We start from the raw sequence: 22,380 nt of genomic DNA on the forward strand, positions 1-22,380 counted from the left end.
TTTTCAGTGTTCTCTTCTTACTCAACCCCAGGAGGAAAGTAAGGAAGCCTGGGGGGGTGGAATTCGGCCCCGTCGTGAAGACCTGACACCTAGGGCCACTAGGCTCCCACATCTCAGTGCGGATGAACCCCAAGATTCTGCGTATTCAAACAGCTCGGGGTGCCCGTCTCCAGGCCACGACAGTGAAGGACCAGATACAACAGAACCCGGAGCCCGCCAGCCACATGCCATTCCTGAAAGCTCGCGAGACCACAGCCGGACCGGAAATCGGAGGCCATGGCACCCCACCCCAATGTCCCGAGAGCGGGCTGCCACCCCTCCAGAGTATATTTCATGCATGTCCCCACCAAACAATTTTCAAGTCACCCCGGGAATGCGACTACGGGGCGCTCCCCTCCCCCAATTGCCCTTCGTAAACTCGGGAAGTCTGACTGCGGGGGTGGCCCTCGGGGGTCTGGGGCCCAGAGAAAATGCGAGAACAGCATGTGAACGCCACCCGCTCCCACCACCAGGCCAATTCCATTACTCATGATCCTGCCCTCAGGTTCCCCTGCCGCAAACAACACCGAAAGGCTCTCACCAAGGCCGTGGCGAACTGTGGAAATCACTCCCAATGAACCAGGCCCAGACACCCGCTGCCAAGCTGAAGGACCCAGAAGCCCCTCACCTCACACGTATGGAACCGAACCCCCTGCCTCCAGAGTCCTCAGCGACCCCAGGCTGGGTGTCTCCTCCCCGCAGCCTGTAGTCCCTGGTCTTAATAGCCACAGGTCGAGCCTCGAGGGAAGGCGGGACGCCACTCCTCACACGAGCCTCCCACACGAGCCTCTCACAGCCACTTCCGGTGCCGCGCGCATCACCTCAGTTACTCTACCCAAGATCCTCTGCGACGGCAGCCGGATCCTGCTTCCCAGAGCAGTCTGCGGCCCTGCTTTCCCGAAGGCTGCTCGCGCCGCAGTTCACGGCCCAGCTGAGCGCCAGAACCGGGACTGCGTAGCATCTAGACCCAGCGTTTTACTTTACTTAAGGGCGACCGTCTCTTGGCTTTTCAGGAAAACCGGGAGGTTGGGCCAGAGCGACAGGGCAGCGGGGAGGGAGTTTGCTTTGCACGCGGCAGACCCGGGGTGGATTCCCGGCAACCCTGGAGTTCCCTGATCCCCGCCAGGAGTGATTCCCCGAGTGCAGAGAGGCAGGAATAAGCCCTGAGCACCGCCGGGTGTGGTCCTAAAACCAAAGAGGGGATTAAAAAAAGAGACGCTGGGAGGCTTTTTCACATCAAAAGGAGACCACTAGAGAAAACTTGTTGAGGGGGGAGTTGGGCTCCCAAGGAGAGGCGGGGTTGAGGCGGGAGAATGAGGCGGGATAATGTGGCCGCAGTCCGATTGGCGGGAGGCATAATTCCATCGTTCTTCTCTCCTTCCAATTGGCTCCCGTCGGCGCATGCGCAATAGGGCTCAGAAGCGTTCCAAGCGGGATGGTTAGTGAGGGAATAATCCCTCCCCGTGTTTCCGAGTCGGAGAGGTGCCGCGAGGGCGTCTGGGAAATGGAGTTCCGGCTAGTCAGAGCCCCAAGGCAGCCAGGAGGTGGGCATCAACTGCGCGGGCGCCGGCTGCGAGAGGGATGCGCGCGCAGCGCCGTCCGCCCGGGCGGAAGTTTCCGCGGGGCCGCAGAGGTGAGTCCGACTTTCCGCCCGGCCGCAGATCCCTGGGTGCCGAGGTGAGGGACAAGCGAGGAGGAGCAGTAGGCAGGCCTCCCTCCGTCCCCGAGCCGCCGCTGTGACGTCAGCCCGAGTTTTGGTGGAAGGCGGAGCCCTGGGGCCCGGGGGACTCGGTGCGAGGCCCAGACCCACCAGCTTTGGCCGTTTGGGGGCGCCATTGGGGGGGCGTGGAGAGGATCTCGTGGTTTGCGAGGCTACGCCGAGGAAGGCGAGGCTTTAGTTAGGGGGTCGGACTTGCGCCCTGCGCTGTGTTAGGGGGTCGGGCGGAGGCCATGGCAACTCCTCAGCCCGTACTCCAGGTTTTAGCCCTTTAACTGTGCCAGGAACCGGAAACTTCTAGAACTGAAAGTGCACTATAGAACGAATGTTCAGTAAATATTGACAGACTGAGTGGATGGGTGTAAAACCCTCACCTGGAGATTAGAGCCTTGAGTTGGTGTTCCGAACTAGCCATGTGAATTAGTTCAGCACTGGGAGACACCCCTCTTTCTTTGTTCTCCAAGTCTTTGACATTGTGCCGCCTCCTTCTGACCTCATTCATTCATTTATTATCTTTCCTTTTCCGACCAGAAAGGGAGCTTACTCAGAACGGGAGCTGTGCTTCATTTGCTGCCTTATCTCCTGGGGTTCACATATAGATGTTTAATAATAATAATAATGATTAAACGACGGGGGAACTCACAGGCTGACAAGGTCGCCAATGCCTGGCAAGCATTAGCTTATTTCATGGCTATGTGAAGTGGGTCTGAGTCAGCCTCTCCGCCTTTCCGCCTTTATTTGCTTGCAGGATGTTGTTAAGGAGGACTTTGCAGCACACTGAAGCCAAAAGGCCAGTCTGTGATCCCCTAAAGGTATCATCTCTTCCAGCGTGTTCCCTTTTAGGCCTCTGTTCCTGCTCTATCCCCTCTGTGTGCAGGATCAGGTGCTTAGATAGTCTAGAAACTATCTATATTCCAAGGCACTTGGCACTGGGGGAAACTCTGCTTCCAGCCGAGCTACTTAAAATCATCACAAAGTCTCAAACTTGGCGTTAGCTTAAATCACCTCCCTAAACCTTAGTGTACTAACTGGGTGAAATCAGACTGCTGCACGCCCCCCACCCCACCCCCTCTTCCTCTCCTACACGCCCCCCCCCCCCCATCAGTGGTTTCACACAAATACCAGTTTCTTTTCTACTATCACCAAGACTGGAGCCGCTTTCCAGGGCTGTGCCCTATAGGCAGTTTGGAAGCTTGAGTTCATTTCTGTTGGGAGAGCTGTTTGTCCTGAACTAAAGGGGACAGGGAGAAGTGTTGGTGATTTCATGATCTTTGTTGTTGTTGAGGGGAGAAATTGGGCCCTACCTGGCAGCGCACAGGGCTTACTCCTGACTCTGCTCAGGGATCACTCCTAATGGCGCTCAGAGGATGATACTTGGTACAGGGGTTCGAATCTGGTCAGCCATGTGGCAGGCGAGCCCCTTAAGCCCTGTAATATATTTCCAGACCTAAATCGCCATTTCAATGTTTATTCCGGCACTAGGACCAACAAGATAACCGAAAGGACTGGAGTACCGTGTTTTGCAGGGCTGGAACCCCAGGTTCAATCCTGAGTACCAACAGGGTCTCCTAGGGCTGCCAGGAGGGACTTTGAGAGCACTGCTAGGGGAGGTCCACAAACCATAAAAAAATCATTTTATCTGCACAGCACATTATGTTTTCTGACCAGACAAATGCTTCTTTAGGTTCAGAGACCCTTGGTGGCAGTCTTTGCTGTTAGCTACGCTCTATACCACAATTGTGTAAAACAGAAAAGACGCTTTGTGCCACAGTGTGGCCGCCCTGAAACAGGGGCAGTGGGAGAGGCGCTTCTCTGAGGTTACTTCTGGGGCAGTTTCTCAGCCTGGCCCTTTCTCAAGTCTGACTCTAGTATTACCCATTGAAGCATGCAGAGAAAATGTGAGGCCCAAGAGACCCAGAACTCACCATGTGAGAAGACGAAAGGGAAAAGTAGAAACGTCAATCATTGAAATCGAAATAAATGGGCTCCTAGGCATGAATACCGTCATAACAATCCCTAACCTAAAATTCTGTTCCTGGGGCCGGAGCAGTAGTACAGCGGGTAGGGTTTTGACCTGTCATGTGGCTGATCCATGTTGATCCCAGACACTCCATATGGTCCCCAAGGTCCACTGGGAGAAATTCCTGAGGACAGAGCCCAGAGTACCCTCTGAGCACTGCCAGGTGTGGGCTCCCCAGCCCCCCCAAAAAAGTTAAAAAGAATAATGAACAAATCAATATTTTGTCTGCCACTTAAAAGGTATTTACGGTGGGTGGGTAAGGTACTTGCTTCTGGCATATCCAACTTGGGTTTGGCCCCTGGCACCCACTCCCTTGAGCCCTGCTAGGAGTGCTTGCCGAGCACCGAGCCAGGAAGGAAGTCCTGAGCACTGTCAGGTGTGGCCCCCAAAACAAATAGTTTGATGTGAACCTGAGTCGTCTTTATGGGACCTGGAATTTGTACCTTTAGGGCCACACCCTGCCATGCTTTGGGATCCTGTGGTGCTGGTCAGACTCATGCAAGGAAGTGCCCCAACTCCACTACCATTGCCCCGGCCGCTGCAACTATTTGCTCCTCACTTCCTATTCCTCCCAACCCCCTGCAGCCCTCCTCTTTGTAATTTCAGACTTCTTCATATTTTCTGGGTGCTAGGGACCGCGCTCAGGACCTTGTGACGCCAGCTGCTCCTCCTTCCCGTCTGTTCTCTAGCATGATCTCCTTCTGTCCAGAATGTGGCAAAAGTATTGAATCGACATTCAAATTCTGCCCTTACTGCGGAAAACTGTTACCAACAGAACAGCACGATGGCGCTGAGGCCTTTGTCAGACCACCTCTGGCCTCCTTCCGAGGTAAGAAGCAGGGGGAAGGGGTACGGCATGGCTTCATGGGTTTGGGGCTAGAGGAGCTGAGGCCTCTGCTGCCTGCTGTGTTGAGTGTGGGGAAGCCCAGGCCTAGATGAGTCTCCGTGTTCCCAGCTCTTAGCATCTTTTTGCTCTCATGATTTATTTAGTGGAGCTTGGGCCAGACGAGAGCACAAAGGGCCCAGCACATACGCAGGGACTGAGTACTGCACAGCCCCTGCGAGCACTGTCAGTGGCCGGTTGCCTTGCTGCTGTTGATCCAGGCTCTGCTCCCAGTACTGCCCAGGGTCGCCTGAGTCCTGCCAGGAGTGACCACTGAGCACCATTGGTGTGTCCCCAGAACCAAATGAAAATGAAAATTTTGCAAAACTTTTATCGTAATTTCCAGCTAACTTGTCCAATCTGGTTTTGTTCTTTTAAAAAAAGCAGCTAAGGGGCTGGAGTGATAGCACAGCGGGTAGGGCGTTTGCCTTGCACGCGGCCAACCTGGGTTCAATCCCCAGCATCCCATATGGTCCCCCAAGCACTGCCAGGAGTAATTCCTGAGTGCAGAACCAGGAGTAACCCCTGTGCATCACCGGGTGTCACCCAGAAAGCAAAAAAAGAAAAGAAAAGGTGGGAGGAAGGAGTCACCTGCTGTGGAGGTAGAGTGGCAGGGCTTGGTTGAGAGTGTGGGTGGGTCCATGGCAGGGAAAAGGCCTTCTTTGCTGCCTCCTGCCTTTGTCTAGTAGGCTCAAGGAAGGTGCCAAAGGCCTGTTCTGAAGCCAGCAAGAAAATCAGGTGGTCCAGCTCTGTCTCCTCTGGCCCCTCATTGCTCTGCTCAGACTGTGAGAGTTCCGGGTCTGAAGACACCCTGAGTCCCTGTGGAAAAGCCAGAGGTGAGATCTGGGAGACAAGGGGACATCATTCTGGTGCTCAGGCATCTCTGACCCACCCCGCCCCCTTCCCACTGTTCCCACTTGGGTCAGAGCTCTCCACCTGCCCTGGTTCCACTGTTTTTGCTCACAGCCGCCCTTCCTGTGTAGAATTTCTCAGCACAGCAGGCCTGGGGCTTCAGTTCTGCTTTTTACCCCCCTCCACTCCCTCCTGCCACCTTCCCACACCCAGAGCCACAGGGGCCAGGTGGACTCATGTTTGCGTGCCCGCTGCCAGCCAGGATCAGATGGAGGCTAGGACCCCACATGTCCATCTCTCTCCCCAGCCCCCAGGCCTTGTTGGGCCTTGCTGTCTTCCACGCCCTGCCACCTCTTTTCATCTTGTCCTGTGGACAGATGGCAGCGGGATGAATGAAGTAAGGTGGCACTTTCCCTGGGCCCCTGTCTTGTCTTCTCTTGTGCTCGTCCCTCCCTTGCCAGCCTGGGGTCCCCTCTAGGGCGGGGCCTCCCCTGCCACCTTGCTGAGCTCAGGACACATTTCTTCAAACTAAGCACCAGATCATCGGGTCCTGCAGAAGGAAGTCTTGGGTGACTGTCTGAAATGTTTTACCCACCACCCCTGGGCAACCTTCTGCTCATCCGGCAGGAGGTGCCTGGAATGGCCCTCCCTTCCAGGGAGCCTTCCCTGACTTCTCCAGCCAGTCATTCTTGTGTTCCTTTGAGTTGCCTCATCTCAGACATTTCTGATTAACTGTGTCCAGATTGCCAGTTAGGTCCCTTGTATGGGTCCCCAGCTTTGTCACACAAGAACCCACCCCATGGGCCCAGGGCAGGCACACATGCCTGTGTGTACAGGAACCTGTGTTCTGGCCTTAGCTCCCACCACCTGGCCCCCACACAGCATGGCATCACCAGGCCCGAGAATGGAACAAGCAGCCCCAGTGGCCCCCGGGGCCAACTGCTTGAGCGGCCCAACCCCCAGAAAAACAAGACGAGCCCTATAAGAAATGACAGGAAGTGTTTGGTGAATGCAGGAATGAGCCCCGGGGCTGTGCTAAGTGGTCTCCTGCCCCACTGAACTGTTCCATTTCCGTTTCTGTGCCACAAGCCCCTGCAGGCACCAGAAGCGAAAGCACCGTCCCCAAAGCCAGCCCACAGACCAGCCAGCAGAGCACGCAGACCAGCCGGAGGAGCCCACAGGTGGCCAGGAAGAGCCCACAGGCAGCCAGGAAAAGTCCAAAGACATCCACGCAAAGCCCACAGACCTCGCGAAGCCCACAGAAGCCAAAGCGGAGCCAGGTGACTGCCTCACTCGAGGCTTTGCCAGCTGGGACGCTGCTAACCGACAAGAATGGAAATCTCTGGAAGCTGGGCTATCTCCAGGCCAGGGGCGATCAGGGAATTCTCTATGAAGGTACTCTGTCCAGGGGCGAGTGGCTCTGGGAAGCGGGTGGGCACCCCCTTTCTGATGTGGCCTGCAAGCGGCAGCCCAGCTCTGGCTCCTGAACCTTCCCTTCCTTACACTTGGGAGGTAACACTAACTCACCTACAGGTGGCAGCAGTGAGTGTGGGAGGTAACTGGCCTGGCAAAGACTGAGCCTTGACTGTCAATAATGATGATTGATTCCAGCTTAATAAATAGCAGGACTCCTACATTAACCAAAAAAAAAAAAAAAAAAAAAAAAAAAAAAAGATGATTGGGAGGCCCCGGAGATGGCACAGTGCAATCAGTGCCACCTGGCATGCAGACAACCCTGACTGCATCCCTGGCACCACATGAGATCATCTCAAGCATCCCCAGGAGTGATCCCTGAGCACAATGCCAAGAGGAGTGTCTGAACACTACTGGTGTGGCCCAAAATACTACTCCACACACACACCAAAAAAAAAATAGTACATAGACAGATGATCTCTCTCTCTCTCTCTCCCCCCCCCACTCCCCCCTCTCGCTCCCCCTTCTCTCTTTCCTCTCTCCCCTGAAAGGTTTGTGGCCTTCACAGGTTAGGAGTGGGGCATGTCTCTCTGCTCCAAGAGAGAAGCCCCTCAGCAGAAAGGACATTCTGGGAGTGAGACTCCAGTATCTCTCCCCAGTCTCCCCAGGCCCCTGAGAATAGACAGTGTTTCCGGGAGGAGACCAAGACTGCTTGCTGAATTTGTTTTACTCGTGCCGCACATCTGTGGGTGCTGGTTCAAAGCCAGGCCCTGAGCTGCTGTGTCCTTTCCATAGCCTTTAAATCACGATAAAATTCAGACTTAATTCACCATTGTATTTATTTTGGGTTTGGGGCTCACGGATCACTCCTGGCTCAGGACCCACTGTAGTGCCAGGGATCAAACCCAGGCCAGCCTTATTCGAAGCAAGTGTCCTTTGCTCTGTACTATTTCTCCACCCCATTTGTTTTTTTGGTGTTGGGGCCTCACCTGGCAGTGCTCGGGGACTGCTCTTGGCTCAGTCCTGGGGACTGGGGGCAGGAAGGAGGAGAACCTTGGGTGATAACACGAGATCCTGCCTGGAAAGGCTTGGATGAGCCTGAGCTATGGGTCATTGGGCCAGACATGCTGCGGCTTGAGACCGTGCCCCCTGCCCAGCCAGCAGATTCCAACCTTACACGTCTGTCTGTCCACAGCTGAGCCGGCCTCTGCATCCACCTCCAAGTGCAGATCTCAGAAAGGAAGGTTCTCGCTCAAGCTGGTGAGTGGTCCTGGACACATCGTAAGAACAGGAACAGGGGTGCTCACCAGTGTACCCTCAGTCCCCAGCTGCATGCAGGGACAGGACTGCTCACCAGCTCTCCTGCATCCTGTGAAGCCTTGGCCTCAGCCCTCGGGGCCCCTTCAGGTCTCTCTGGAAGCGTGGTGCTGACTGGCAGAGGCTCAGTGGCTCTGTGTCATCTGTGCTTAGAGGTGAACGGTTTTATTGAGCTGCTCTCCAGTGAGTGCAGCTGGGGAACTCCTAGAGAACTTGCTCAAGGGGATCCTTGCCCTGGGGGAGAATGCCTGATCCCACACCCTGACAGGAGGAAATAAGGCAATAAATGCAATATGGAAGCTCAGGACAAGGGCACTGTGCACATCGGGGGTCCTGGGCCCTTCCCCCCCACTGATCCACAGCCAGCAACTCAGAGTGCTGGTAGTAGACAGGCAGTCTCCTGCTGAGGAGTGGGTGACATGCAGAGCTGCGACCCCAGGACAGTCCTGCACGGAGGCCACACATGGGCTTCAGAGACAGCACGCCTGGGCCAAGCTCCTGGATGAGTCTGAGCAGCTGCGGACTGAGAGCCGGTACTGCTGGCTCAGGGGCGCTACTAAGGTCCGTGTTTGATTATGAGGGAGTGGGGAGTCGGGCTCCTGTGTAGTGACACCCAGAATTCCAGGGTGTTGCTCACTGCTGTCTCCCCAAAAGCTGAGTGGTACTTGGCACAGAGAGGCTCTGGAGGAAGTGCAGGGAATGGGGGCTCCATCCCCGCCGCCTTCCTCTGCCAGCTGCTCCTTCGATGCCATCTGTGTGCATTGTGTGCTGTTAAAATACTGAAGAACTGGGGGGGCGGGTGGAGCCATAGGACAGCGAACAGGGTGCTGGCCTTGCATGTGACTGACCCAGGTTCAATCCCCAGCATCCCATATGGTCCCTGAGCCCGCCAAGGGTGAACACTATGGGGAACTAGAGCGATGGTACAACAGGTATGGCATTTGCCTTGCATGCAGCCAACCCAGTTTTGATCTCTGGTACCCCATATGGTCCCTGAGCCCACTAGGAGTGATCCCTGAGTGCAGCCCTGAGCACAGCTGGTTGTGGCCCAAAAACCACAAGGGGGGCGAAAAAAACCCTACCTGGGGCTGTAAAGAGGGTACAGTGCAGCAGGGCACTGCATAGGGTCCCCAAGTCCTACCAAGAGTGATGTTCCCTGAGCACAGAGCCAGGGGTCTACATGGATGGACTGCAGGAAGTGGCCCAGTAGGATCATTTGCAGGTTTGGAACAGTGGAAACGTTGTTTCCGTAAATAAGGAACCTGCTTTTCTTTTCTCTGTGCCAGTCCCCTCAACCCATAATCTCCATCTCAGGGCCAAGGTGCTCCATCCCCACAGCCAGGGATGCAGAAGAAGGAGGGAAGAACCCGCCCCAGCCCCTGGAGTACCTAGTCTGAAAGCTGCCCACATCCCCTTGCCCACAGTATATTGTGCAGAACTTGGCCTGCTCAAAGCACATTGGGCAGGGCGGGCCTCACTGCAAGGGGTGCTGGAAAATACAGTTTTTTAAGCAGCAGGCCACATATCCAGGGAAAATGGTGGCAGATTCTAATGCAAAAGAGAAGGAAACTGGGCCCAAGGGGGCACTTTCAGACTGATGTAGGTTTGTGTGTGCAGTACCTAAGGAGTGGTTCTCATGTCTGGGGCTTGCCGGGTGCCTGGGAGCCCCTAGGGAGGCCGATGTGACAGCCCCCCTGCCCTCCACTAGGACTCCAAGGACGGACGCTTGTTCAATGAGCAGAACTTCTTCCAGCGGGCCGCCAAGCCTTTGCAAGGTACCCTGCAGGGAAGGGGGGCTGCACTGCCATGTGGTCCAAACAGCGTGTGGGTGTGGGAAGGGAGGGATTGAGGATCCAGCTTTGTCCCGCCACCCCATCAGGCCCTCAGCCTCAGGACAGGCATTGTCATGGGCTGAGGCCAACACTCCTAGCTGGTGAGCCAAGTGTTAACATTTTCAGGACTAACAGTGGTGGGTAGAGCTGTTGCTAATGGTCAGTGATATGGGCCAGGGGTGTGGCGGAGCTATTAGGCCACTTTCCTTGTGTGTAAGGTCCAGTCCCAGCACCACAACACACACACATGCACACACGCACGCACACATACACACAAGAAAATAGGGCCTCAAGATGACTCCAAAGGCTGAACACGTGCTTTGTATTGGGAGCCCCACTGGGTGTGTGGCCAACACACCAGGTTTGGCCTCAGAAACAAAAAGGGACCTTTCCTGACTCTTTAGGGGACCATCTGTACTGCTGGGGTTACATGTGAGGCCAGCACCTAAACACCTGTGCTCTTTCTTCAGCTGTTATTGCTCAGAATGGTCCTCCCATGTGTGATGGTGGAATGTTCTGGAACAACCTACACTGGGCCTCTTGCTTTCTTGCAGTTCGGTCATGGGATAGAGTGTACTCTCTAGAAATTGGCAAACAAATGCCATACATCGGGCTAAGCCCCCATCTCCTGCTGCTGGCTGTGTGCCATCCAGCCGTGCTCCTGAAGGTGTAGACATGGCCTGGGCTCAGCTGCCTTCCAGAAGCATCAGAGCCCTACGGTCAACCCTGTCAGGCCTCCCCACAGAGGTGCCACCTCCAGCCTGGGGCCTGAGGGCTGCCCTGGGTTCCACTTGCGCTGGGCACTCAAGGGATGCTGTGTCTGTGGCCCGGGCCAGTGTCCTGGATCCCTCATGCCCCCGCCTCCCACAGTGAACAAGTGGAAGAAGCTGTACTCGGTCCCTCTTCTGGCAGTGCCCACCTGTGTCGGTTTCGGCATTCACCAAGACAAGTTCAGGTGAGCCACCTCCGCTGGGATCCTGGGGTCACCTCCATTTCATCTCTGAGTGGGACACTGTGACTACAGCCGTCCTACCTCGGCTACCTGTCGGGGGTCTCTTCTCTTGCAGGTTCCTGGTGTTCCCGCATCTGGGGAGGAGCCTGCAGTCAGTCCTGGATGACAACCCGAAGCATGTGATGGCGGTGCAGTGTGTGTTCCAGGTGGCCTATCGGCTGGTACGTACCCATCCTCCAACTGCTCCATTCCTGCCCCACCAGTGCAGTCCCTGGATTGGCCACTAGGGGGCACCACAGGCACATTCACCCACTGGGTGAAGTCCTAATGTTAGGGTCCCTTGAGAACCACTGCATGTGGCTATAGAGGACATGTCTCCAGGAGCTTCCAGGAGGTGCTGGAGGGGGCCCAAGCCATAGCACAGCAAGAAGAATGCTTGCCTTGTGTACCTACCTACCTGGTTTAATCCCTACCTGGTTTAATCCCTTGCACCCCATAGGACCCCCACAGCCCTTTAGGAGTGATCTCTGAGGGCAGAGCCAGGAGTAAGTCCTGAGAGTGACCCCAAAACCAAATAAAGCGCGTGCGTGTGAGCTCACACATACACAGACATGGCGATGAAAATGGAAAGAATTTATGTGTGGAGGCATGGCTCAGTACCTGAGATGAAGAGTTTGCTAAATATTCAAGCCTTGGGGTGCAGCTGGAATTTGGGGGCCTGATTGGCATGTAACTGCCATAAAGGCACTTGGTGTCTCGGTCTGCAGCTCAGAGGAAAATTCCTTGCTGGAGGGCCTGAGTGACCTGACAGTGGGGAGAGCATCTGCATCGCTCGCAGCCAGCTCCGGTTCTGTCCCTGGCCTGGCATACAGAGCCTGGGCTGTTAGGAGTGACCTCTGAGTGCAGTGCCAGGAGTCAGCCCTGAGCACAGCCATGAGTGGCCTCAAAAAAGAAGGAAAAGAAAAATTCTGAGCTAGAAACAGAAATAGAGGAGTTGCTGTGTCTGCAGAGAAAGTGCAAAGGACGGGGCCATAGCATGTGCTGGGCATGCGGGAGACGGGCTCATTCCCCAGTACCACTTGGTTCCTTGAGCACTGAGTGCTGGGAGTCACCCTGAGCCCTGCAGATGTGATTCTTCCCCCTGAAAAAAAAAAGAAAAGAAAAAAATTTGCATGATGGAATGGTTCCTGTTAAGTCAGGAAATGAGTGAGACTCTTTGTTCACGGTGTTGGGTGGCTGCGGCCACGGGAGAGCATCTTTGCCTCCCAAGTTTCATCAACTATGAAATAGATGCAGGGAATTAGGCTGGGAACAGGGTCGCAGCTGGCATCTGTTGGAGCTCTCGGCCTGAGAAAGAGATTTTAAGCTGTTGACTTTGGGGGGCAGAGAGATAGTACAGTGGGCAGTGCATTTGCACACAACTGATCCAGATTCTATTTCTGGCACTGTATATCCCAAGCCCACCAGAAGTGACACTTCTAAGAGTAGCTCCCACCAAAAAAAAACAAAATAAGAAAAACTGTTGGCTTTAGTCCTGAACCTTTTAGCAGCTTTGCTTCTGTGCGCTGTCAGAATCGGCACCAGAGGTTTCGTCCAGATGCCTTGCCTGCACCCCCAGTCCAGGCAGTGCTGCCTGACCCCAGGCATGTCCTTGGATGGGGCTCCACATTACAGCCTCTCTGCATTAGTTCCCCACATGGCCAGTGCTTTTCCTTTCCCCCAGCTGGACGCCCTGGAGTTCCTCCATGAGAACGAGTATGTCCACAGCAATGTGACAGCGGACAACATCTTTGTGAATCCAGAGGACCTAAGCCAGGTAAGCACCGGGGGCAGAGCCTTATCACAGTGGGGAGGGCGCACCCCTGCGTGTAGCAACACAGACTCTGTCCCCGGCCCGGCACAGGATCCCTCTAGCTTCACCAGGAATCATCCCTGAGCTCTGCTGGGTGTGGCTCAGAAAAACAAAACAAAATTTTAAAAAATTTTAAAGCGCCAGGGCTCTGCCCTGGGGGTTCTCAGGGCCCCAGTGTCGCCTAATGCCACACCTCTGTGTCACAATGCATATGACTGGCCAAGACTTGTCCATTATCTAGGAAAACATGAGTAAATGGGAGAAACTTAAAAATGGTTGGAAGGTGAGAAAAGCAGTTGAGGGGATCAGTGACAGGTCAGCTGAGTCTAGGGAAGTCAGCTTCGTGCCCCGCCTGGCTTGGGTGAAGCAGGAAGCCCACAGAGGCCATGTCACTATCTAGCCTGCACAAGGAAGGGCAGGCACGCCTTGCTGAGCTTGGCTCAAAAGTCAACCGCTCAGGGAAAAGCTTGGGTGACAAATTGAGTTTCCTTTTGGGCAACACCAGCCTGTCAGCAGAGCGGCAGCCCAGTTCCCACGCTTGGGGGCTGACCTGGCTTGCAGGACATTGAAGGGCACAGCCCCTGCTCACCGCTTACTGGTCTTCTTGTTGTTCTAGTTAGGTCTTCAGCAATTCTGAGGCCCCCCCCACATTCAGCAGGGTAATCTGCTTTACTTGGTTTACTGGTAGTTGTTTGCCCAGTCTCCAGTGTTAGGATTGGGGTGAACTCAGCAGGCTGGAGCAGGAGCTTTGCATGTACAAAGCCTGGCTTGATTCCCCAGCACTGCATGGTGTGTCCTCCAGATGCCCACCCCCCACAGACATGCACACCCGCAGCGACCCCCAAATACCAAGCCGGGTAATGACCCCGAAATAAAATAAAAATAAAAGTTGAAGATCATTGATCTCTCCTAGATATCTCCTCAAACTACCAAGAATAGTGTTGACCCAGTGTCTGGACACCCTGTTCCTAGTCTGGGTGACATAAGGTGCCCATAAGCACAGACTGGACCAAATGGATAGTCGACATGCTTTCCCGGGTGATGATTTTTTTTTTTTGCTTTTTGGATCATACCCAGTGATGCACAGGGGTTACTCCTGGTTCATGCACTCATTACTCCTGGTAGTGCTCGGGGAACCATAGGGGATGCTGGGAATCGAACACAGGTCTGCCGCATGCAAGGCAAACACCCTACCTGCTGTACTATCGCTCCATCCCCCTGGGCAGTGGTCTGAATGGCTGCAGCCCTTGCCCAGCAGGTAAGTTGGCCATGTATATGACAGAAGCATCCTGTTTTTTGTTCCAACCCCCAACAGCCCTATTGGTCAGGAACTATTGTTACCACTTTTCAAATGGAGAAGTTAGGGCCTGGCACTTACGTCGTGGGCAGAAACTAGTTGTGTGGGTGCCATGGTTGGGCATTTGAACTGGGTCCACATGGGCCTACAGTTACTGCCCTGATTGGCGGCTGGAGACCAGAAACCCAGCAGTGGGTGTCATAGAACCCTCAGGGGCCTGCCCTCCAGGCCCCTCCAGCATGAATTCTTCCAAAAAAACAATTTGACACCATCCTAGGTGATGGGTTTCGGGCCCAGAAAGCAGCTGGGCAGTTGGGGGACCCCATTCCTCACACCATCTGTGCTGGCTGGTGTGTGCTTTCACATTGCACCCCTGTCAGCGTCTCTGATCCCAGCCTCCAAATGGTGACTCCTCCCTGCGCATCCTCACAGGTGACCCTCGTGGGATACGGCTTCGCCTTCCGCTACTCCCCAGGCGGGAAGCACGTGGCCTACTCAGAAGGCAGCAGAAGCCCGCATGAGGGGGACCTCGAGTTCATCAGCATGGACCTGCATAAGGGCTGTGGTAAGAGGCCAGAATGGAGGCACCAGGAGGACGCGCTGGGGCCGGACTCGCAGGACTCCAGGAAGGGTGTGCAGAACATGGGAGGCCTATTGGGGAGACATTTCAGCATCAAGGACAGCGTGGAGTGTCTGAGAGGCATCTTGCTGCCCATGTCTGGGACACGGGAGAAGTCTGGATATGACAGGGTGGCAGCGTTTTGGGAGGTACCAGCTGAAGCCATGGGAGGAGGAGCTCATTCGAGTGGAGCGTGGGGTGGTGTGCTGACCTCTCCCAGGGCCTGGTTCAACTCACCATATCTGGGAGTGGTGAGGGGAGAGAGTGAATCCCATGGTTTTCTTGTTGTTGTTGGTGGTGTGTGTGTGTGTGTGTGTGTGTGTGTGTGTGTGTGTGTGTGTGTTTGGCATATGTATTTGGGGCACACCAAGAAGTGCTCAAGGCTTACTTCTGGCTCTGCACTCAGGAATTACTCCTGGTGTTGCTCGGGGACCATATAGGTGCCAGGGATGGAACCCAGGCCAGCCATGTGCAAGACGAGTGCCCTCCCTGTCTATGATTCGTCCCCACAGTTTTCTTTCGTGCCTCCTGCCGAGGCAGAGCTCACAGTCCTCCCGGCCCCCTTCTGCCCTGTTCTTTGCTGTCTCCTGTAGCATCATCCCCACTGTCTCATGTAGGTCATCCCCACTCACCTGTCAAAGGTTCCAGAATGGGGCGGGGGGGCGGGGGCAGGATCTCCAGCTAACCTGAGGCCCTCTGAGTGAACAAGGGGTGAGCAGGACCCACAGGACAGTAAGGATTGGGAAGGGGCGGCATTGGGGGCCTCCCAAGAGAGTGAGTGCAGATGGACCTGATGGGAGGGAATGGGAAGACAGACGAGAGGAGCAGAGCAGAGCCTGCCACTCAGCTGCCTCCTCTCCTGCACTCCCCAGGTCCCTCCCGCCGCAGTGACCTCCAGTCTCTGGGCTACTGTATGCTGAAGTGGCTCTACGGGTTCCTGCCATGGACAAAAAACCTCCCCAACACCGAGGAAGTCATGAAGCAGAAACAGAAGTGAGTGTAGGGGCCAGCAGAAATAAGGACCCAGGAGAGGACAGGAGGGGGCATGGATTCAGCCGCGCCAGGGACACTGGCTTCACCCACCTCCCCTGGCCTCGATATGGTTCAGGAGGTGAATCCTGTTAGTGCCCGACTCTGGGGCAGGGGGGGCAGGGGAGCTTCCCAGTGCTCACTACAGAGCCAGCGTGAGGCAGGCCTGGGCCCCCTGCAGGCAGGGCAGCAGCCTGGATATCCTTTCTGCATGGAAGCCGGGATCATATCCGCCTGCTGGGGGCGCGAGCAGCACCAGGGACAGTGGCCACACAGCCTCTTACCTGGGGACCCAGGGCTTTGGCCAAGGGTGCTGCTGTTGGCTTCAGCACTATGGACAACGGTTTGGGTGGCCCTGTAGGGGAGTGGGGTTCAGCCCCAGGGACAGAGGTGTTGGGTGACCAGGGGGAAGTGCTCCTCTAATAGTGCTCTTCCCCTGGGGTAGAAACATGGGGTGCTAGGGCCTTTCCAGTGGTATGGGGTCCAAAACCTCAGAGAAGGATGTGCCGGATGCCAGGAGAGATTCTTGGGCATGAGAGTCAGCACCCACAGAGGGCAACCGTGTTACTCAGGAGTTGTTTATACCTGGGGATGAGTTACCCAGGAATCATACAAGTGGGACACTCCCCACCCCAAAAAATGTTTGGTGCTCTGCCACTGAGGCCTCTGAGTGCAAACAGAAAGTCAAGATGGAAATTTGTGGCTGGCATTGTCACTTGGGTTGTCTGCGGAAGCTCAGGAGAGGGCGGGGTGGTCAGGGAGGAGTAGGCTGGACCCAGCCCCAGACTCTGGCCCCTCTGCTGGGCTCACGGCGAGTCTGGTCCATTGCCCCTTCCACTCACGTGTGCGTGCGGCACACACCGCGCCGTGTCGAGGTGGGGTGCAGCACCGCCGCCTCCCTGGCTATGGGCACAGAGTCTGCCTCCTTGCCACGTCCCGCCACATTTTTTGCGATGCTTCTCTCAAGCCCCTCACTTGGAACCAGCTGGGGTAGTTCTCTCTGTGCCCCAGCATGACCTCCAGCATTGCTGTGAGTGTCATCTGCACAAACACTTCTGCAGCTTCCGTATCCATCTCCGGCTCTCATGCCCTCAGCATGCTGCTCCTGTGGCCCCAACTGCATGCCCGCAAGAATGGCATGCATGGCATGCATGGCAGTGCCCTGGGTCTCATCTTCAGCTCAGCCATTCCACAGGCGCCCTTTCCTGTCCCCCTGTCTGTCCCTGGCTGGGAAAGGGACTTTGCTTATCCTGTAAGTCTCTGCAGAGTGACGCAGGCTAGCTCACATTTATCAGACACTCGTCGGCCCCCTGCCAACCATCCTCCCAGCCTCTCTGAGGCAGGCACTGTCACAATCTGAGGCCCTGAGAGCGTGTACCCAGCCAACCCCACAGCTTCTCAGAAGTATTACTCTCACACCCAACCATCCACCCCACCACAACGCGAATGGGACTGTGCAGCTGGGCCTGTCTCATGAGAACACCAAGTTGCTGTACTTCCCAGGGGCGTGTGAAATCAGGTGTCCTGGACACAGGGGGGTCAGCGGGGCCCAAGGCGACCAGAAACTGGCAGGAACATGACCTGTGTCTCCCGACTCTGAATCTATGGATGGGGTGCATAAGGGCAGACCTTGCTCCCTTCCACCCGCAAGGCATGTTCTGTCTGTCCTGCCAGGTTCCTGGACAACCCGGATGCACTCATGGCCCAGTGCAGCCACTGGCTCAACCCCTCAGGTATGTCCTGAAACGGGAAGGGAAAGGGGTGCTCGGATTGTCTTGGGGTTACCTCCCTCCCCACCTCTTTTAAGTTCTTAGGGCTTCTCAGTCAGGAAATCAATTCAGTGGATCAAGAATAGGATTTTTTATAGTTTCTTTTTTCTTTTCGGTTTTGGGGTCCTGGCTTTGGGGTCACTCCTAGTGCTGTCAAGGGACCAATATGCTGCCAGGGAGTGGCAAGCGCCCTCCACGCTATACTATTGCTCCCGCCCAAGACTAGGATTTTTACTACTTTTTTTTTTCTCTTTTGCTTTTTGGGTCACACCTGGTAATGCACAGGGGTTACTCCTGGCTTTGCACTCAGTAATTACTCCTGGGGGTGCTCGGGGGACCATATGGGATGCTGGGAATCGAACCTGGGTCGGCGGTATGCAAGGCAAATACCCTACCCTCTGTGCTGTTGCTCCAGCACTGTATTTTTATTACATTTTTGGGGGGAAGGGGTGGTTTACTCCCAACTGTGTTCAGGGGTTGCTCCTGGTGGTCCTTGGGTGCAGTACCAGGGGTTGAACCGGGCATATGTGCAGCAAATACTACACCCACTGTACTGTCTCTTGGTTCCCAATAACAGGATGTTGTTTCTTTTAGTTTTGAGGCCACGCCTGGTGGTGCTCAGGGGTTTATTCCTGGCTTTGCACTCAGGTGTCATCCTGGCAGGGCTCAGGAGACCATATGGGATGCTGGGGATAGAACCCAGGTCAGCCACATGCAAGGCATACGCCCTCCCTGCTGTGCTTTCACTCTGACCCAGGAAGTTAAACATTTTAAAATAACAACAGGAAAAGAGAAAAGGTCAGGGCTTAGCTCAGATACACTGACCTATCAGGTGTGGAGACCACGGATTTGATCCCCGACCCACAGAAAAATCCAAACTGTTTGGATTTTACTCTGGGTCCAGAGCAGTAGTACAGTGGGGAGCGCACTTGCCTTGCATGTGACCAACCCAGATTTGATCCCTGGCATCCCATATGATACCCTGAGCACCACCAGGTGTGGGCCTCCCTCCCCCCCTCCAAAAAAAAAAAAAGTCTGCAGATGTGAGCTTGAGCGGGAAGAAAGGAGTTGGTTTGGAGTTCACGTCAGGGGCACAGTTGCATCTTTACTGCTTCCTGGGACTTGGAAAAAATCTGCAGGGCCCAGCTCCACGCCAGCAGGCAGCACAGCTCCCTCTGGGCACCGTCCCCCAGGCCCTGAGTTCCCTGAGCCTCTGCGCCCCATGCTGGGCTGTGTCTTCCCCACAGAGGCCCTGCTGAAGTACCTGAAGGTGGTGATGGCCCTCCGGTATGATGAGAAGCCACCCTACATCATGCTGCGGAACAGTCTCGAAGCCCTGCTGCAGGATTGCCGGTTGTCGGCCTACGACCCCTTGAACCTCCAGATGGTGCCGTAGGTGGGTTTGGGGCACAAGGTTTGCTAGCCCGGAGTCCTCTCCCTGTTCCATGCCCCCCTTGCCCCTGCTTCTCAGACTGGTGGGCACTGGATTGTTTTTCCCTGGTCTTGAATTTTCCAACCTCCAGGACTCCTCAGGGGCAAACACCCAGCTTAAATATACTGTAGATGGAATGGGGAGAAGAAGAAAATTGACCTTAAGAAAAATGGGGGGGAGGGCCTGGAGCAATAGCACAGCAGGTAGGGTGTTTGCTTGCACACGGCTGACCTGGATTCAATTCCCAGCATCCCATATGGTCCCCCAAGCACCGCCAGAAGTGATTCCTGAGTGCAAAGCCAGGAGTAATCCCTGAGCATCACCGGGTATGACCCAAAAAAAGCCAAAAAAAAAAGAGGGGGAAGGGGGGGAAGGGGGGGAAGGGGGGAGGGGGTTCTGGAGCTATAGCACAGTGGGTAGCACATTTGCCTTGCACATGACTGACGCAGGTTCAATTCCCAGCCTCCCATATGGTCCCCCAAGCACCACCAGGAGTGGTTCCTGAGTGCAGAGCCATGATTAGCCCCTGAGCACCGCTGGGTGTGACTCAAAAAGCAAAAAAAAAATGCACACCGCTAACCCAGGTTTGATCCCCAGCATCCCATATGGTCCCCTGAGCACTGCCAGGAGCAATTACTGAGTGCAGAGTCAGGAGTAACCCCCGTGCATTGCCGGGTGTGACTGAAAAAGCAAAAAAATTTGTTCTAGATAGAAGAGGCAGAGGAGCAGCTTCAGGTCTTAGGGCCACTGTCTCCAAGCTCACCAGCCTCTGGACCACACCTGCTGGCTTAAGGCTACTCCTGACTCTGTGCTCAGGGGTCATGTGGTGCGGGGGAGTGAACAGGATTGGCCGCAGATAAAGCAGTGCCTTGGGCCAGAGCACTAGGCCAGCGGGTAGTATACACGATCAGCAGCTCACATTCCCCATTGCTCCCATACATATACAGACACGTACACACTCACAGTCTTAGCCCTGCTCACTCCCCGAAGGGGGGTATGTGTCTGTCATTTCACTGGCTTATGATTCCCCTTTTTCGGTCCCCACAGGCCGGTGACGTCCTGCTCACACACTCAGGCCAGTTTTGCCTTCTAGAATTTCCAACTTGCAGTCTGAAATCAAAGAAGAAATGTGACTCCAAGCCTGCTGTAGGTTCACAGATTAGCGTCTAGTAAGATCCACTGCTTTGATTGTGCATTCCTGCTGCAGCTTTAGGCCAGTCCTGCTCCTTGGCTGCTGTTAGTGTCTCTGCCCAGGCCCCAGTCTCGGACACTGTGAAGTCCCGTTCCTCCTTCAGGCCAGCCCGTCCCTTTAGTCTATGTCGCTGCAGCGGCAGAGCCAGGGCCATCACCTCGGTGGGATCCACCCTCTTCTGACACCCCTGTGCTTTGATAATAAATTGTTTTATTGGAACTTGGAGAGGTCCGAGTCTTTGAAAGAAGTTTCTGCTGCTGCTTTTTCTTTTTTTGCTTTTGGTGATGCTCAGGGGTTACTTCTGGCTCATGCACTCGGGAATTACTCCTGGTGGTGCTCGGGGGACCATATGGGATGTTGGGAATCAAACCCGGGTCAGCTACATGCAGGGCAAATGCCTTACCTGCTGTACTATTGCTCCAGCCCTGAAAGAAGTTTCTGGAAAAGTTGAACCACCTTTCATCCACTGTAGCCTTTCCTCCAACTATGACTGTCTTGTCTGATCGGGCTCTGATGTAACTGCCTGTCTCCTCATTCTTGCATCTCCCTGGCCCCTTAATCTCTTCAGCCTCCCCTTGCTGGTTCCAAATGTCTAGTGGTAGAATTCATCCATCTTCTCCATGGATAGTACTAACCACCAGGGCAATAGTACAGTGGGGACGACACTTGCCTTGCACGGGGCCGCCCAGACTCCGTCCCTGGCATCCCATAGGGTCCCCAGAACCCACCAGGAATAATAATCTCCGAGCACAGATCCTGGATTAACCCTGAACAGTGCTGGGTATGGTCCCCCAAAGAAAATTTTTATATTTTTCTTTGGCTTTTTGGGTTACACTGGGCAATGCTCAGGGGTTATTCCTGGCTCTGTGCTTAGGAATCACTCCTGGCAGTGCTTGGGGGACCCCGGCCGGAGAACATGGGTAAGCCATGTAGTATGCCCTCCTCGCTGTACTATTGTTCTCCTCCCCCCCCCCAATTAAATATTTTAAAAAGAATTCATCTACTCACTACCACCCACCCCCTTTGTGTCCATACCTCTGCCCACACATTCCTCCACCCAAAACCTTTCCAGTACCCCTTTCTGCATCCGCCCAGAACTTTCACTTCCTGTGAACCCCTGCCTCCACCCTTACTTCTATGCATTTGTCTGTTATCCCACCTTCCCAGCCGCCCTTGCCCATCCCTTTGCTTGGGTAGTGTTCATCCCGGTCCTCCCCACCCCCGCCTCCCCTCTCTCCCATCCACCCATCCGTCCTTTGACCCACAGTCATTAGTAGAGGCTTCTAGACCCCTGCGCTGTGCCAGCAGCACCGAGCATAGACCCAGGAAGAGCTGTGGGGCCTCATCCAGGTGGGACCAGCCCAGCAGGCAGAGAACTGCACCTTGGACAATGGGGGACCTTTGGGGCTGTGCTAGGATCCAGAAGCAGGAAGGACCAGGCAAGAGGGTGAGCGTGGGGGGCTGGAGCGATAGTACAGCAGGTAGGGCATTTACCTTGTATGCAGCCAACCCGGGTTCGATTCCCAGCATCCCATATGGTCCTCCAAGCACTTCCAAGAGTAATTCCTCAGTGCAAAGCCAGGAGTAACCCTCGGCATTTCCGGGTGTGACCCAAAAAGAAAAAAAAAAAAATAAAAGAGTGCGAGCGGGTCTGGGGGTAAGTTCAAAGGTTGACTCAGAAACTCAGCAGCTTTTGGCCAAGGGACGAAGGGGGACATGTAGACCTCCTGAATTTATTCTTGGGAATCTTGAACCACCCTACAGATTTGGGGACCAGGAGGATGGCCAGGTAGGGGAGAAAGTCCTTGGTGCCACCCCCAGGGTCCCACTCAGAGGTTGGACCATTCATGCAGTCGCTATGCGGCCTCGTGCAAGGCGCATCCTCTGAGGGGGAACAGAGAGGCTTCTGTCCAGCCCCACTCTGCACAGACACTCACCGAGTAGTATGAAAGCTTCCAGACCACTCAAGCAGGTAAGAGCTGGTCGCAGCGTCCAGCCCAGCCAGCAGCCTACACCCGCTGAGGAGGCCCTCTTGAGCTGGGGGCACCATCTCATGTGTCGCCCAGCTCTGGTGTAGGGAGGTGATGGCTCCAACCAGGACAGGCCTTGGCGAGCAGAGGACAGCGGGGAAGATGCTTGTCTTGCATGTGGCTGACTCAGGTTCA

General features: G+C 55.1%; 1 protein-coding gene across 1 annotated transcript; it reads left to right on the forward strand.

Moving 5' to 3' along the window:
• The first annotated feature begins 2,541 nt into the window (after window positions 1-2,541).
• Window positions 2,542-20,440, forward strand: VRK3 (VRK serine/threonine kinase 3). The gene is made up of 14 exons (XM_056136208.1): window positions 2,542-2,568; window positions 4,409-4,605; window positions 5,442-5,495; window positions 6,601-6,906; window positions 8,120-8,184; window positions 9,950-10,016; window positions 10,944-11,028; window positions 11,141-11,246; window positions 12,749-12,841; window positions 14,607-14,739; window positions 15,666-15,786; window positions 17,497-17,555; window positions 18,839-18,987; window positions 20,117-20,440. Exons 2-13 carry the CDS (start codon window positions 4,467-4,469, stop codon window positions 18,985-18,987), a joined length of 1,377 nt encoding a protein of 458 aa, XP_055992183.1. The 5' UTR covers window positions 2,542-2,568; window positions 4,409-4,466; the 3' UTR covers window positions 20,117-20,440.
• The last annotated feature ends 1,940 nt before the right edge of the window (window positions 20,441-22,380 follow it).

Source organism: Sorex fumeus, unplaced genomic scaffold, assembly GCF_029834395.1.
Source record: "Sorex fumeus unplaced genomic scaffold, SorFum_2.1 ptg000122l, whole genome shotgun sequence".
Classification (NCBI taxonomy): Eukaryota; Metazoa; Chordata; class Mammalia; order Eulipotyphla; family Soricidae; genus Sorex; species Sorex fumeus.